The sequence below is a fragment of the Lytechinus variegatus genome, chromosome 17 (genome assembly GCF_018143015.1).
Source record: "Lytechinus variegatus isolate NC3 chromosome 17, Lvar_3.0, whole genome shotgun sequence".
Lineage (NCBI taxonomy): Eukaryota > Metazoa > Echinodermata > Echinoidea > Temnopleuroida > Toxopneustidae > Lytechinus > Lytechinus variegatus.
In genome coordinates this window covers 13,190,724-13,208,933 of record NC_054756.1, presented here as the reverse complement: position 1 = coordinate 13,208,933, position 18,210 = coordinate 13,190,724, and the positions used below count along the sequence as shown (strand labels likewise).

Genomic DNA, 18,210 nt, shown 5'->3' with positions numbered 1-18,210 from the left:
ATATGTGACAGTTTTGCTCTTATCATAATGGAAAATTATTCGTCAGAAAACGATTCCTACCCTGACTTGCGTAGATAATACCAAGCTCTGTCGAGGTAGCCCCCACTGCATCCCCGCTGACCTCGGAAGTTACAAGACAACAGATGCTGCTCAGATAGACGAGGATTCAATTCCCCGGACGATTGGATTGCAAGCCTATCAGAGGCAACACCTGGATGAGAGGATCGGTGGAGGTAATAAGTATAATATATAGTAAGGAATATAAATGTTGCCGCCATGCGGTCGCACTTGACATGACGTGAATATTCTGTGGTGAATGATCCCCCCTTTATAAAAAAAAATGACAAGAATAACGGCCATGACATTACTGGTGGAGTATGAAATATAGAGAGAGAGTTTGTGTGTGTGTTGTGTGTGCGTGTGTGGGAGGGTGTGTGTGTGTGTGTGAGCAGGAGAGAGGGGGTGCAAGGGAAAATTAAGAGAGTGACAAGGCGAAGTGTACAGATTGACGACAATAAACAAAAATATAACATGAGTTGATTTTTTTTTATATCAACACAAAGAAAACGAATCGAAGAATTACCTCGAAATTTTCGGCTGCTTATATTCTTTTCAGATCAAAAGTTTCAACTTTGTGTTATTTTCAACAAACACGGATGAACATTCATGATCATGAAAAACATATACATGCATATATTATAAGAACCAGGACCAATCGATCAATAATGGAGAGCAGTTTACTTTTAGGCGTTCTAATAATTCAGTTTGAATTATCATTCTGCCATCAGGTCAAAACCAATAATCATATTGAAATATAAACCAATTGAATGGCATGACTAATTGGAAATCTGATAAACATAAACCAAATTCTATATCAAAGGTCATCATTGTCGGATTTGCAACAATGTTTACAACTACATGTAGGCTACGATAATGACGATTGTATATCAGGATAAACAATACAAAATTTTAAATCCGAACACAGATTCTTATTTATTTTCTTAATCTTATTTTTTTTAAGAAATGTCATGGATTTTTGCACCAATTAGACAATCTAGGATGTCTTGTTATGAAGTTAAATAATGCATTTAATGAAACCAACGTAAAATAAAACGTTAAAGGACAAGTCTACCCCAAGAAAAACATGATTTGAATAAAAAGAGAAAAGTTCAACAAGCATAACACTGAAAATTTCATCAAAATCGGATTTAAAATAAGAAAGTTATGGCATTTTAAAGTTTCGCTTATTTTCAACAAAATAGTTATATGAACGAGCCAGTTACATCCAAATGAGAGAGTTGATGACATCACTCACTCACTATTTCTTTTTTATTTAATTATATGAAATATGAAATATTTTAATTTTCTTGTCATTGTCATGTGAAATGAAGTTTCATTCCTCCCTGAACACGTGGAATTCCATTGTTTTAACATTTTGTGCTTCAGGCAAGGAGGTCCTAATCGTCAAATTCATAAAAATTGAAATATTGTATAATTCAAACAATAAAAAACAAAAGAAATAGTGAGTGAGTGACATCACCGACTCTCTCATTTGGATGTAACTGGCTCGTTCATATAACTATTTTGTTGAAAATAAGCGAAACTTTGAAATGCCATAACTTTCTTATTTTACATCCGATTTTGATGAAATTTTTAGCATTGTGCTTGTCTGATTTTTCTCTATCGATTCAAATCAAATTTTTTCTGAGGTGGACTTGACCTTTAAAGTAATAATAAACATCTAACGCGCCGAGAAACTCGACAACAAAAATCAAACAATGTAATAAATCATATGTTTAAACCTTAACGCGATAGAAATTGAGTATAATATTTACACTCTTTTAATGGACATCGCTCGCAAAAGACTTGAAAATATCAAGCCTATCTAGAAATGGGAACGAGGTATGCCTGGAGAACTGTGGCGGTTTTTGCATTGACGCCTAAGGCTGCAATGCCCTGTTTCTGTTCGCTTTCGGAATTCTTAGAATCTGTCCTCTTCTTTGCAGTGACACAACGGCGACAATGCCTTGTTCGCGTTCTCGTTCTGAATTCCTATTCCGTCGTGTCGTCTCCTTTTTTCTTATTCCTCACGGTCCGCCAAAAGTCCCATTCATTTTAACACGTTCTTCTTGTTATCCATGCCCCGGTCCCTTCCCTTACCCAAATGCTGTCAAATTTACTAGACATTTTATCCAGGACCCATTATCGATCACATGTTATAATATTTTCCGAAATTACGCATGCGTGACCATCATGGCGCCATTTTTTGTTGTTGTTGTTTTTCATTTCTGGTCATTTGCACACCAATGTTGTGGCTCTAGTTGTTGATCTTGATTTTGTCAACAATATTTCGTATCGTTCAATTATTACGGCTTTATTTCCATAAACGGCTTTAAAATATATGCAACATCTGTAATGCATTTATATATTTTTTTTGGGGGGGGGGTCAAAATATTGTTTTGCATTTTATGCACTTGCTTAAATTTCGCTTGAAAATCTTGCGCATGATCATTTTTTGTGCAAAACGGCGCGTCGCATAAATATCAGGAGGAAACGGCTGTGACTAGTAAAGCCGCCTTATCTAACCAAGCGGTGGAAAACGGCAAGAAATAATTTTCCAAAAAAATAATAATGGTCAAGGGTAGCTGTTCATTGAAACTTTCTTGCTGTAAATGAGATATTCCTACATAGCTGACATATAGCACCTAAGAACGTGTTCCAGTCGTGCCTAAAGTTTTGCTTGTAAAGAACGGCTTGATGAAACAGTCCTGTCAGTTGATTACTCAAGATCGTTAGGAAATGGAAAGGAAATAATAGAGGAAAGAGGGAAAGGTGCAGTATTATGTTCGCAGCCTAGCCTTAATGTTACAGAAAACAAAACTGACCTTGGAGACTTTACAACCTGTAATAGGAATATTGCACATCAGGAATAATAACAACCGAATGAACTTTTTTCGTTATTCCTGTGCCTAAAAATGCAGGTGTTCCGAATATTCTGAGCACATTCATTCGAAGCCCGTGTTTCATTATAGGGTTTGTACAAACCCAGCTGTAAGATAAAATTGCCATTTTTTGTTTGTTTAACGGGTTTCCGTATTAAAAAGTATAATAATTTCATCTGCCTTGTGCGTTAATGGGTTGTTGTTGAATGTTGCAACTCGTGTTTGAATCAGATATTTTCTCTTTAAGTCATAATATCCCACTTTTTTCACCTTATGCTATTTTTACCAGCCGTCTTTGATTTACATGACCTCCGAAAATGATTTGACACGATGAGTAAAGAGAACAGAATAATGGGTGATGTGGTACATATAACAAAATAAAATCAGTTGCATTACATGTCTACGAATGCAGATTCAACGCAGCCATCAATCTTATTTCATAAGAACTTTTCAAAAAAAAATATTTTTGAATTGTAAATCGACTGGTATTATGTGACAAATCCGATTATAAAGTCATTAAAATGAAACGGGTGCGGTGGTCTACCGTTGTGTGGATGCATGTAGATCGTAGGCAATTCAGCGTGTTCCAAGTACAGCGCTGGTATTCACTTGAACATGTTGAAACGAACAATGTAAGAAAATAAAGCTGATAAAAGGGATAGATCAGGGTTGAGCTATTGTGACCAAGTTGATTGATATTCTCCAACTACAAAAAGGCATTATTCCGCAGCGCTGTCACAATAAACTGTCCAAAACGTTTTTAGGTTTAAAGTGGATGACAACTTGACATATGAATATCGCGATTCAGTATGGTTATATTAGCTGATAAATCACAAATATCTCGTAACTAGGTCGCTCAAGTAAGCGTACGCTCAGAAATTTTTGAATCTGTTTCGAATAGCAAAAAATATACAAATGAAAAATAAAACGATTGGATTTCCCAACTAGAATGTGCAAGAAAATTCACATTTTATGAAATGACCGTTATGATTATTTTCCAATATTGTATCAGCGTACGGTTTAAAAATTTGACTTATCAACATCAGAAATTCAATTCGCTTTCTATTAGGTATGTCTATACTTTCTGAAATTTCGTAAGTATTTTCATAACGTGTATTTATACTTGGTTATTCCCTTTTTATAGGTTATGCTTTCCAAGGGGTCACAAAACCTTCATTTCTGTTATTTTTGTATTTTGCACGATCATTACTTTGTTCGGTTTTATTCTGACTGAGGATGGTTGAAATAAATTGAATGTTTTCAGTCAATTGAAAAATTGAATCGAACTGAATGATTAGAGTTCTTGCCAATATTCTTTAAATTCTGTAAAAATTCAAGTCAGAAAATGCATTCTTACAAATCGTTAACAAATTATGGCGATCGTGGCTCTTAAAGGGAAACAACATAAAATACAAAATTTTGATTTTTTTCCAATCTAAGTGTACCCTATTATGCTGAATGCATGTCAGACCATCTGCAATGATTTTAATGCTGACTTACTAGCGGTCGATATCGCCCAGGAGCTCCCACAGTTACCCTGATCGACGACCTCGCCAATGAGTCCGGGCCAGATTTCTCTCGAGTCGAATCGTTCAGGGAGTGCGCCCTCTGGCTGAATGATAACCTCGACCATCTGTGAGACGGCTCGACCGGGCGGGAACGTTCCAAGACGGTACAGAACTCCCTCTGGTTGGGTCAACCCCCAAAGAAATGAATAATTGCTTGCTCTCCATCTGTAAAAATCATCATATCATTAAATGTGGCGGTGGGTTAATAATGAAAACAATATCTCAGCTTCAGGGAAATATATGAACATATATGTATGCAGATCGTGATACGAACGCAAAATTCAAAATCGTGAAGGGGAAATATTATTTTGAAAAAGGAACAAAAAGATGATTACAAACAAGATAAACATCTAGAATAAACTTATAAATCATTCAGTAAGTTTATGAATAATCTTGTTATGACTAAATAATTATGTAACATGACACCATGTTGAACTGCATGCATCAAGACAAAAGAATAATGGATATGAAGGCATATCCTAAACACTGATCAAAGCATAAAAGTTCAATGATCATGCAAAATGTAAATACAGAGGTATGATAATGAAAAGGCGAGCAGAATATTAAATAGTCAATGATGTCAAACAATGGCAGTAACAAAGGATCTCGTGGGAGAGATATTACCCAGTCAGAGCTTTCGCTTCCTCCAGCCAGAGAAAGGCAAAAATATAGGCATTAAATAATGTCACAAGTATCCTACTCTTATCACAAACTGATCTTAAATACCCCTACCTTTCAACTTTAGAATATTCCTTTTCACACGGTTAATAAATAAATTTCAATCATGGGAACAACGGGTGCAAAAGTGCAAATGCTTCCCCCCCCCCCTCCCACCAACCTACTCTCAGTACCTGGGACCAACAGTCCGGACTGTTTGCATTGAATACGGGAAAACTCCCTGCACCGCACCAATTCAATTGAAAATGCAAGTCAAATCAGAATGGAGAGCTGATAGACTTTGTCGAAAGCTAGTAGATCGGGACAGCATCAGAATCTCTTGACTCTGGACAACGAAGTATTTGCAATTGTTCGTCCGGTGCAAATCTTCGGATGATCTGCTGTCCCAGCCATAGGCGGCGGAAGCCGCGGGGGGACGTGAGGGTACCTAAATTCAGGTGGACCATCCTAAAATCTTTGTGATCCCCCCTAAAATTTTGGTTGACAACTCTTCTTTTTTTTTTGCTTGTCAAATTTTTTACCCGTGTCCATCCTAAAATTTCAGGTGGAACCCCCCCCCCTAATTTTTTTTGGCTTCCGCCGGCAATGGTCCCAGCCAACCAACTTCGACAGAAGCCTTTCAGCTCTCCCCTGTGATTTTAATTGCATTTTCAAAGGAATCGATGCGTTGGAGAGAGTTTCCTCGTAGTAAAGGCGAACACTACCAATTGACACTAATATCAACAAAACTGGAATGAATTACTATTGACAGAATGAGGCTATCTATGAACATTGTATTCAGTAGAACGATGTCTTCATTGTTTTATTGTCTGTTGTGACGGGAGGTATGCGTGGACGTGTTCTGTTGCACTTGCGAGCCAGACAGGGAGATATGGAATGAATTTAAATGGATTTTCAAAACAATGCTGACATGCGACAATACAGTTAATACATATTTGATGAAGAGCCTCAAAGACTGCGAATGGAACATACCGCACATAATAGTCATAGGATTATCATGATGAATGAGGAGTAGATGACAATTGGAATATTATTTGATCATGATGAAACTTCTGCTCTTCTGCCCCCCCCCCCAAAAAAAAAATCCTTTTCAAACAGCCGATTGTGATAAACGGGGATATATTCTCCTGCATGGTTAATTCTTTTGCTAAAACTGCTTGCAACTTTTTATACTTTTAATTTAATTGTGATATCCGTTTGTGTGTTTTGACAAGAGACGTTTCAGCTCCCTAGGCATTTTTAACAAGATGATTAAGACAAAAAAGTCCACTTTGGGCATTACGCATTTACTCTTCATTTTCCTCAGATGCACGTTCTTAAGTTCAAATATTGTCGACTTACCCGAGGTAATAATCGTCGTTGACGTCATCTATTGTGATTGGGTCGACGAGACATGGATTATCCTCGCACTCGAATTCAGCGTCACCGTCGTAGCCAAGCCTACATACGCTACAATCAAAATTGATTAGAATATAAGATGGCATACATGAAGAAATATGCTCTTAACTGTACCACCCCCTCTCCTCTCTCTCTCTCTCTCTCTCTCTCTCTCTCTCTCTCTCTCTCTCTCTCTCTTTATTTATTTATCTGCAAAAACGCAGTCTTACTTAGTGTGTTCACAGTGTGACCGCAGTGTGTCCGCAGTGAGGTTACATTGGGATTCACATTTTTAAATGCTCAAATTCTAAAGTGTGAAGATTAGTGTGTGACTGTTAACAGTGAGTTCACAATTGTGAATAAGTTGACTATTACGATTCAAAATGTTGAAGGGATCAAATTGAAGCATGTGAATATGATTACACATTGTATTACAGGCCGTAAATCCACTATGAACACACTGTAGAACTCTGTATTCTTCCCAGGACTTCATCTCTTATTCTGCCCCCCACACACACACACCCTCCCTCACCATACCCACACACAGATTATTACTCATCATCATCATCTCCTTTTTACGTTTCAACAGACTTCCATATGTAGAGAGAGAAAACACGCACACGCACATACCCTCACGCACGCACACCTTGACCATCGCCCTCATGCAAACGCACACACACCTAGGACACACACACGTTCGCGTATATCCATAGTATACACATAACATAGTAATCACGTTATCAATAATCGAAATCCAATCCATTCTCAAAATATGTAGTTGACTTCAATAAACAAGTAGAAAAACTATTAAACTTTTGTTTTGTTGTGACATGTGAGAGTATGTTCAACGCATTTCTGTCATTATCTACTAACATAAGGTACACTTACAGTGCAGTCACTATACAAGCACTGTAAGTGCTAAATTAGCACTTTATTTTTTACAGTGTATATGTAATTCACAACATGGTCTGTAAAACATTAACTGTGATATACTGTATAGTGAGATATGAATTGAATAGTCATAATAGTAGATATGTAATATCATCGGTTTCCTTTATTTGCATATATCTGCAAAAACTCCGGTGTTGATTTAACACCAGCCCGGAATCTATATATGTCCACAACTGAGAAGTATTGAAACAACGCCAGTTTGGAATCGAACTGATGCTGTTTTAATACAAATTGGTATGGTATAACACTTATCTGATGTTAGACCAATACCAAACCGGTGTTGTTTATCACTTCTCTGGTGTGAAAATAGGTATAGATTCCGGGCTGGTGTTAAATCAACACCAGAGTTTTTGCAGTGATATCTCAGGTTAAGCTCAGGCTTGAATATTACTGACTTTTGTAATTTGAAAAAGTATAATTTGACAAAAAATGAAATCAAACAGCAAGCGCCTTACTAATCTAAATTACTTGTTTGCATTGAAATGGTTCATGTGATTTAGACCAGGGAAGACTGGCAGCTGCCAATCCATCAACCAATCAACAATTCAAGCAAATTCAATCAATCAAAAAATTACAAGATGTTCCATATCGTTGCTTTCTTTCTTCTTTATTGATTTATCTATAGATCATTTTATTGCGTTTTATCCAAAGATAAGTACAGGGTTATCCTATTCACTCCAAACAAAAGATCCAAATGATAACAAACGCAATCATAAAAAAAAATGTGAACATAATACACACAGGGTTACAGCCTGCTAGCCTAAAATGTATAATCATCGTCGAATATAGTTATCGGGGGTCGTGGAGCGGGGGAGGGGACTAAGCCCCCAATCTGCGCCAAAACTGAGTTAAGGACGTATTATTACTGTGAATTGATGTCCGTTCATAATGGTGCTGAGTGCTTACGCATCCCCCAGTATTTAGTATTTGGGGTTATCATGTATAGTCAATCTACTTTTTACTACCCAGCCTCCCCTAGAATAAAAGCAAAATAAAAAAAAAACTTTCCAAACAACTCTGCGGCCCATGATTATTGCTAAAATCCATAAGAAAGAAATCAGGATGCGTCGAGGATAAGAAGACATATACTTCACTAAATACTATTGACCTCTAATTTGTTTTGCATTCATGGTTTATTGGGTCCGAATTCAACTTCAATAGACTCTAAGTGAACCAAACAAAATTCAAATTATTATTTTTCGTCGCGTTCTATGAAATGTTTATAAAAGGTGTGTTTGCATTAATAAAACCAATGGATATTCTTATCACCCATCCCTAACACGCCAGTCATGCCTAACGCTCTTTATATGTATTAAACAAGTACCCATTCAATATTAATGTTTTTAGAAAAAACAGATAAAAATCAATCCTTTATAGGAATACATGAAATATTCAACAAATATATTTGTTAAGAAACGAATGATAAACCAATAAATCGATTATTTATTAATGACTAGCATATACTAGTAGTTTATAGGGACTATTGCCAAAGGTTAAACTTACCATGTATTGCAATTGCGTTTGATAGAAGTTCCAGGATTATAAATGACCCCTTTGTAAATGCAGTAATCTGAAAGTTAAGTCACATGACACACTGATTATGAGAAAGAGTGAGGCAGTGTCGCGATGAGCAGAAAGGGGGGGGTAGACAGAGAAAGCAGGGCGAAGATAATGGAAGGGAGATACGGATTGAGGGCACTGGCGTAGATGCTGGAATGAAAGTCCCCCCCACACACACACAAACACACCCTCACATTTCATATAGGTGTGCGTTCTGTATAAATATCCAATCCAAAAATTATCATGAAAAATATATTTAACTTTTTTATTCCATCAAAGCGTAAGATTTACTTTCTTAGAGGTATTATCTTTTAGGAAACAAACAAAATGATCCTTGCAACTATTATTCATCAATCAATATTGCAAGTCAGCAAAGCGAGCGAGCCTCTACAAACTGAGGCTCAGTTATTCAAACAAGGGATTTACATTCAAGAACAACAAAAAAATGCACTCATAAAAAATGTCATTTCATAAATGGATAGGGAAAATTTTTGTAAGTGTGACTAATGTGGTTTCAAGAAGCAAAATGATTGGATAAAGATGTCAGAGTAGGCACATGCCTGGTCTCTGGAGAGTCGATAGGATGTTTAGATCATTTCTGATCGAGAAATGGTTTTCAATACCTAATGGTGGGATTACATTTTTCGTATAGCTGAGTTGATAAAACCTCGAATACCTCAAACTTTGAAAATTTTGAAGGCAGCTTAGAAAAGGCTGTATTTTAAAAACAAAGCAAAGCTGACAATCTCTTGATAGCTGTGAAGATCTCTTTTGAGGCAAAAGAAAAATGCTACCCATGTTACAACTCTAAATCCAGCTTATTCTGAGCTGTCTTCATAATATTTAAATTTTGAGATACAATGTTTTATCAGCCCATCCGCTTCAACCTGCAAACACGATACACATCCACGAGATGCGGGTAGGGGGCATAAAAGTAAAAAAAATGTATTTATTTACCGTATTTCGGCCCTTCTGTTGGCGGTAGAGTTGGGCGGGGCGCCCCCATGCAGTAGTACCAAAAATCAGGGCAACAATCCATAGCCGTCATATTACAGAACACATCGCAGTAGCAGAGGGTATCATAGTATCGAGCGGTGCATTCATCGTCTCTTCCCGGGCAGCATCCCCGTGAGGTACAGTACTGGGCCTTGGTCGGGACAGGGACGAGCAGCATTGCCAAGAGAACCAATGAAGCGCACGAGAATAGGAGACGCCGAAACGCAAAGTTAATCATCTTGATTGGATCTTAGATGATTTTGATTTGGATATGGAAGAAGGATAAAGTTTGGGTATCTGTTTTCTACCTGTACAAAAAAATGAGACATTAGGATATCCGGTTAATGCCTCCACACAAAATATGTTGAAGTAAATTTAGTGAATTGGGCTTTCCTGTTGCAGTGGCCTCGGAACCAAGGGGGCCGGAGTAAAAAACACATTTTTTTCAATGTGTTATTGTCAATGGCATAGTTTTGTTTGCTAGAGTTTTTGATTATTTCTTTATATGTTTATTTTTAATTGCAAACCTGATTGTGAATATTGTCTGCTTGGTCGCCACCAGGGTAGCAGCATCTCCCATCTTTGAACGTCTTTTGGTCTGACGCGGGGGCTTGAACCCCCGACCTCCCGGTAGTGAGACGGACGCTCTACCAACTGAGCCAACACACTGGTCTATCTCTATGTCTATCTCTTCACCATTATTTGTCATTATTCATGTATTGAGTTTGTCGCTGGTATTCAACATTTTGACCACTTTAATTTGGCAGATTACAATATCCACAAGAAACATTACAGTAGACAGTAATTATGATGATGGTGATATCAATGGCAGTAACAATAATCTGTGATGATAACTATGATGATAATGACATTTTCAAAAACATATTTTATCAAATGTTTCAATTTACTTTATTTCCTTCAGCTATTTAGTTTTATTTCAATCCAGGTAGGCTAGCCAGTCAACAATTGCGTTTTCAAGCATTCAACGGGGTTCAAGGTTTATCCTCTCATAAAAAGGAACATGCATCCTCCATTCTACGATTTAGCAGGAAGATCGAACGCTGTGTCAACTCTGTGAAAAAAAACTTGTGACATTATACCTCCTCTGCTAAAATGGGGAAAATGCACGAATGATACAGAAGCAAAGTCTGTTCGCATGGACGGGTAATTCGTGTAGGCCCTACTGTTTTTTTTCACCTCCACACTGTTAGTGTTAAAATAAAAACAAAAAAAACATTAATTATTACTGGCAACTGGGACTCAAAAAGAGTATGAAATGTTAAATTACGATGGGCTGTACAAAATGCAACATAAAAAAGAACTGGATAACTGTAAAAAAAATAATAACATTCAATTAACATGAACATCGCCGTTGATTTACAAACACTATCAGCTGCACTGCAATCAACGTAAAAATACGATAGTTCGTTGGTATTATATGTTACTTTATTTTACATTTAACTTGTTATTCAACGTTAGATGTTAGTGCGTAAATACGTTGTTTTATTAAAGTCATTGTGTCGTCTGTTCTTGAAAGGTAAACACCCTGTAAGTAAATTTGCGATTCACCTTTGTAACATTACTAGTATTTTGAACAGTGTATGCACCTTTATGGTCTCGATTACATTTGCTATATACGATCATCGTAAGATAGATTAGTCTATGATTTATATTTTGTGGGATCGTATTGGCTACGATTTTTGTTTTTGAATTGCTTACGGCCATCATATATTTTTTGTATACAAGTAGAACATCCTAGAGGGTCAGAGACAAAGCCATACAAGGACCACTCTGCGATCATAAATACATATTTCTTACGACACTATACGATGACCCTGCGCTGATCATCCGATGTCAGTATGTACAATGCACCATGCCCTTGCTCTGATAATACAGATCTTATACGCGCTCTCCCTACGATGAATTTAAGGTTTTGAACATGTTTTGTATAACTCCGCGCTATATACAAAATCGTATATCATACAATGACCGTGAATCCGTATTAAAATCGTACTATAATCGCACGCTATACTAATATGTTCGTACGATCAGTAACATATTAGATCATCCTTAAGACGGTCTTATATCAAATCTGAACGTGGTATTATTGAAAGTAGCACTCAGGGGGGGGCAAGGGGCTGGACAATTTGACAAGCACATGTTTTATTTCGATTTTGAATGATGAATTTCTGACCATCATAAAATGCCATAAAAATAGTAAGGGGCATTTGATATTATGTCCACCTTACTTTTTTCAGTAGGGGGGCACGTCCCCCATGGTAGCACACAATCATGCACTGGTAAAATTGTATGCACCGCTTACTGCTTTTTCGATCCAGTGTTGATGAACCCCTTACCCGTTTCTCACTCTCCCAGGCTTAACGATCGAATATCTTTTACATTTCTTTCTCATGATCTCCTGTCTGCAATCTATAACATGAAATGTATGTTTTGCTCGTACTTATTTCCCAACGAATTTCTCGCATCGCTTGCAATTGATTTCCCACGCTGCCATTCGGCTCTTGGTAAAACATCAGTATTGTCCAGTCTTTAATTCAATCGAGTTATCAATTTCCAAAAGCAAAACTTCGCGTGTAACCACAACTTGTGCATGTATATAAAAGAAAATGTAAGGTCAACATGGTCAAGAAGGAGAAGGATAAGATACGTGAAGTCAGACAAATAGAGATCGATATATAGCGAAAAGAGGTAAAAGGGACCGGAATATGCACTCTCAGGCGCGTACGCAGGATTTTTGAAAGGGGGGGGTTTTCGAGCTGATTTTTTTTTTTAATCTCCCGCCCAGTCTCTAAAAAGTGATGAGCGGGGGGGGGGGGGGGAGGTGATGATTTTTTTTCTTTTTTTTCAGCGCTGCAAATAAGACAATAACATTTAAGTGGGGATGGGTATGTAACAGTGCGGTCATGACCCGCGAGCGAGCAGAAATGTTCTCGTTTTTGCGTTGAAAACATAATCTTTTTGTCAATAGTTTGTTGGTATCATAGTCGATGCTACATGTCCTTCGGATCGTAGCACTCATGATATGGCCAACCGCGTAGCCATGATTTCATTTTGGAGGGGGCGGTAAATGCACGCGAAGCGTGCCAACACTTACAGAGCACGCGAAGCGCGCTCCCTAGGGGGTGGGTGCAGGGAGGGGGAGTTTCCCCCTCCCGCGCGAAGCGCGAAGCTTTTAGTGTTTCATAAATTAAAATGAAAAAGAGCCGTTTCTCTTGTCTCTAGTACCTCCAATTCGGTTGACTATATTGCGATTTTGAACCTTGTTTTCAAAAGTGATTGTAAACGCACAAAAGAGGTATACAATGGAGGAAATTAAATTGATAATAACTCCGCGCGAAGCGCGGAAGCTAAAGTGATTTATCAATTTTTCTTGCCATAAAAAGGGTCCCGAGAAAAGGGTATTCTCAAAGATATATTGAAACTTTCTTTGGAAAGATCAGATTTGATTACAAACAATTTAGCATCAGTGCATATTTTTAACTCGCAAAACAGAGGAGAAGATTGGTAGAGGAAGATATTCCTCCCGCGATAAGCAATGAAACTCTGAAATTTCAAAGGGCGGACGTTTCATCAAATGTAGATATCTCTAATACCCAATCGTCTCTAATTCAATTGATTTTCTAAGATTATTGAATTTCATTACAAGGAAAATAGTGCGCATAAAGTTGAAACTTCTGTGATTTATTGAAATTATCTATCTATATAATAAAGGATGGTTATTTTTTTACTTATCCTGAAGCGCTTCATTTTGAATATAAAGAAACTTAAGTGTCATTCAAAATTTCAAACTGAGGGCGCAAAACAGGACAGGAGATGAATGTATACAGGGAAATGACATGAAGTTTAATACAATTTGATAAAAAAATAATGTACTTTTTTATTTAATACGTTACGAATTCCATACCTTCCTCTTTTTAAATTATGAACCTGTTTACCCCAAATTATGGTTGTTTATAGTAATGAGCTGAAAGCGGGAGAAGCTGACTTTGTGGAGGTGACGGCAGAAACTGATATAAAGATTTTTACCGCTCGGAGCCGACCAGACCAGAAGTTGCGCGATCAATTAAAAAAAAAGAGATAACTTCATACATTTACTTCGGCCTAACCTTACTCAAATTCATGCCCTAATGTATACAATTTTAACTTTAACTGGCAAGAAGCACATAGCTGAGGTGGAAAAACAGGGTTAGAGAAAAGGTGGGGGAACAATGGAGAACTTCAATATTGTCATTTAACCGCGCGCAGCGCGGAAGCAAAATTCATATATGAATTTAAAGCAAAAAGAGTGAAGGAGTTTCTCTTTTGAGAAAAAATATAGAGAATAAATAGAAAAAACACAAAGCTACCTTTCTTCCCTTTCCTTCCTTCCCTTTTCCTTTTCACCTCTCCTTTTTTCCCTTCTTTTTTTTCTTTTTGGGGACGTTTTGGGGGGGCGACCGCCCCCTGGCTACGCGCCTGGATATGGCCTTGATCAGAACACTGTAGAAACTTGAGAAATGTCATGAATAATTACGAGCGAGCGGAGCAAGCGAGCCGAAATGTTTGCGTTTTTCCGTCAAAACATACAATTCTTCTCAATAGCTTGTTGGTAATGATTACATATTAGTTGATGATACATGTCCTTCTGCTCGTAAGTCTCATGATATGGCCTTGATCAAGAGACTAGAAATGATTACGAGCGAGCGGAGTGAGCGAGCCGAAATTTTCGCGTTTTCCCGTCAAAACATACATTTCTTGTCAATAGTTTGTTAGTAAATCAAGTATTAGTCGATGCTACATGTCCTTCTATTCGTAACACTCATAATACGGCCTTGAACAGGAGACTAGATACTTATGGAATTTCATAAATTATTACGAGCGAGCGGAGCGAGCTAACCGACCGTGATCATGTCGGCGACATGCGGAAATAAAAGATATAATAAACTGGAGCGAGCGAAGCGAGCGGAAATTTTTTCTGTGTTTTTCGTCGGAAACATGAGATCCTTCATTATTGCTGTCATATACATTATTGGGTAGGGGAACTCTCCGTAACCAGACCAACGAGTTATCAGGCGCTTGCCCGATAACTCCTTGACCAGACCGACCTCTGGGGAGACAAGCAAAAAAAAAAAAAAAAAAAAAAAAAAAAAAAAGGAAAACGAAAAGGGGGGGGTTTGAACCCCCGAAACCCCCCCCTTGCGTACGCGCCTGTGCACTCTTAACCACTTCTGAAAATGTCTGGTAAAATAACTTTGTTGAATTTAAGTTAACCCCTGTGTGCACTTTTATCTTATACTGAACAACACCCCCCCCCCCCTTCCTCCTTCAATAAAAAGTAGATTGGACTACGGTTTTCTTCATATTTTGGAAGGAATTTATAACCGATTTTGGCGATAAACTCTTTATTCTTTCTTTCTTTCTTGTTCTTTTTTATCGTAAAAAATTATTTCTTCTTGGCAGGCACAATCTGGTCTGGGGACGGGGCTTGATGAATATTTCAAATAACCCCCCCCCCCCCAATTTAGAAAAAGTACAGGTTTGATCATTCAGGCCAGTATAGTCTCGGCCAAAAAGTGTTGATTTGAATCAATAGAGAAAAATAAAACAAGCATTATGCTGAAAATTTCATCAAAATCCGAGGTAATGAGGAAATTTATGACGTTCTAACATTTTGCTTATTTCACACAAAACAGATATATACACAGCTCAGTGATATCCAAATGAGAGAGTTGATGATGTCAGTCACTCACTATTTCTTTTGCTTTATATATGCATTGGTGAAATGATAGGCTATTTCATTTTGTAAAGATTTTACAGTAAGGACCATCTTTATTGAATGTTCGGGGAGGGATGAAACTTTGTTTCAAATGACATTGAGGAGAAAATAGAAATATTTTATATGATAAAATACCAAAAAAATAGTGAGTGGGTGATGTCAACGGTCCTATATCATTTGCTTACTGACCAAGATGCGCAACTGTTTGTCAGTGAAATCTAGAAAAACTTAAAAATGTCAAAACTTTCTTATTCTACACGCTGTACTTCCGATTTTGGTGAAATTTTCAGTATTATGCTTGTTTGATTTTTTTTCTTTTCAATCAAATCAACTTCTTCTTCGGGTGGACTTGAACTTTAATCACAAACATCTGAAAAATGGTAAATCATGAATGTCAAATGATAGACATTGGCTAATAGAACCAAAACTATCAAAAGGGCAATCATAAAATACAGGCGGAGGTCGGATTGCAAATACAATCAAAGGAGGAGAGACGTGGAACAGAAAGAAAAAAAGATTGGAGACCAGAAATAATCAAAGAGAGAACATTCAAAAATGAAATGGAATTACTGATGATGAACTTAAAACACAAAAAATACGTGGAAAATCAACCGTAACAAGACATGACATTAGTTGACTTTACTCATCATGCGTCTAAATAAATCAAGTAAAAGAATGATCATCATGAATGACAAACAAATTTATTGTTACTGACAAATGAAGACGTATATTTAGATGCGTTACCATGGTGATATTTGCTTTTCCTGTCACGCATCGTTTCCTTCCTACTATCAGTTCGGGATGCTGAGAATCAATCGACCCCGTTAACCCTGTCAATGCCGTTCACGAGTTCTGGTGTAGGGAGCATGTTCAAGGTCGTATCGGAAATATAATTATTAGGGGAAGCTCACCCTAACAAAAACGTTTATCGTAAAAATAGCCCCCCAAAAAAATAAATATTGGTGAAGGTTTGAGAAAAATCCATCAAAGAATCAGAAAGTAATTAAAATTTTGACCGTGTGATTTCTGACATCATGTTTATCGTAAAAATAGCCCCCCCAAAAAAATAAATATTGGTGAAGGTTTGAGAAAAATCCATCAAAGAATAAGAAAGTAATTAAAATTTTGACCGTGTGATTTCTGACATCATGTGAGCAGCTTTCCCACATATCGTACACCGTAAAAAAATATTGGGTAAAACTTAAACAAGCACGATGGTAATGATGTGCCCAACCAATCTTGGGCAGTATTTTACTCAATGTGGGAAGCATATTGTCCAGAAAAGTTTAAAACAATAAGCAGCAATTACTTTAGAATGGGCAGAATTTTTATCACAATGGATAAATAAAAGTCCCCAAAAGAAATGGCCAATGTTAGTTGGACACATATTTACCCTCATGGAGCATTTATACCCAACATTTTTTAAGAGTGCATGTATGGTAAAAAAAATAATGTCATTTTTCAGAAAAAAATGTTTTCATTGTACCTTCATTTCAGATGCTCCAGAAAGATTATCAAAAAGCATTAAAAACCATCAAAATTTTTAGATTTATGTATTTCGACCGAACAAAATGGCCCAGCGTTGCTCGTTTATGACGTCCCAAAGTTATATATAAAAAAGTAATAACTCTTTTAATAGTTGATGAATTTCCTTAAAAACTCACCGATACTTTTCATTATTTGTTCTGTTTTTTTTTTACAACAAACCTTTGGTCTGGTTAACTTCCCCTTTGATTATTGTTATTGGTACATGCCCATATTCCGTATGACCAGAGCGGTCCAAGATGAGTACTTTTACATTGATTCAACTGAAGATCAGACGCCATCTTAATTATTAACAAAAAAATCATTTTACTAGTCCCAAAGCATGTTGCATCTTTGATTTTGTGGCATTTTAAGGGTTACCTGAGTTGAAAAGTTCAATCGTTGAGTTGACAAATTAGGTCGCAATAACAACATCAACTTCTTGGCCTACAGGTGATTTCACTCATGAAGAGCTACTTCATCTTCTTCTCTTCCTTCTCCTCCTACTCTTTCTCCTTCTCCTTCTATTCTTCCTTCTTCTTCTTCTTCTTCTTCCTCTTCTTCTTCTTCCTTTTTACTTATTTCTCCTCAATCTCCCCTTACTGTTTCAATTTACCTAAAATTTCAGGGTTTTTGAAACTCCTTGGTTAATGAAAGAAAGGGAAAATAATTAACTTTACAAAATGTTTGTCATTCCTCTGTATAATTTTCAATATTTTTTGGTAATTTTGGGAAAAAAGAGAAGTAGTTGCCCAAAGTGACACGACCAATTGTAAAATGCACTGTGAGAGAGGAGATAAAATGAAAATTAATCGAAAATGCCCATTATCTTATCAGG

The 18,210-nt window shown here is 37.0% G+C and overlaps 1 protein-coding gene across 1 annotated transcript in view; it reads right to left on the bottom strand.

Moving 5' to 3' along the window:
* Positions 1-18,210, bottom strand: part of LOC121430889 (tubulointerstitial nephritis antigen-like) — a 28,207-nt gene that overhangs the window by 4,752 nt on the left and 5,245 nt on the right. The window contains exons 2-6 of the mRNA XM_041628314.1: positions 10,034-10,380; positions 9,020-9,086; positions 6,530-6,637; positions 4,443-4,675; positions 61-211 (exon numbers count right to left, since the gene is read on the bottom strand). Coding sequence (XP_041484248.1) covers positions 61-211; positions 4,443-4,675; positions 6,530-6,637; positions 9,020-9,086; positions 10,034-10,310 — 836 coding nt within the window. The 5' untranslated portion in view covers positions 10,311-10,380. The remainder of the gene's footprint in view (positions 1-60; positions 212-4,442; positions 4,676-6,529; positions 6,638-9,019; positions 9,087-10,033; positions 10,381-18,210) is intronic.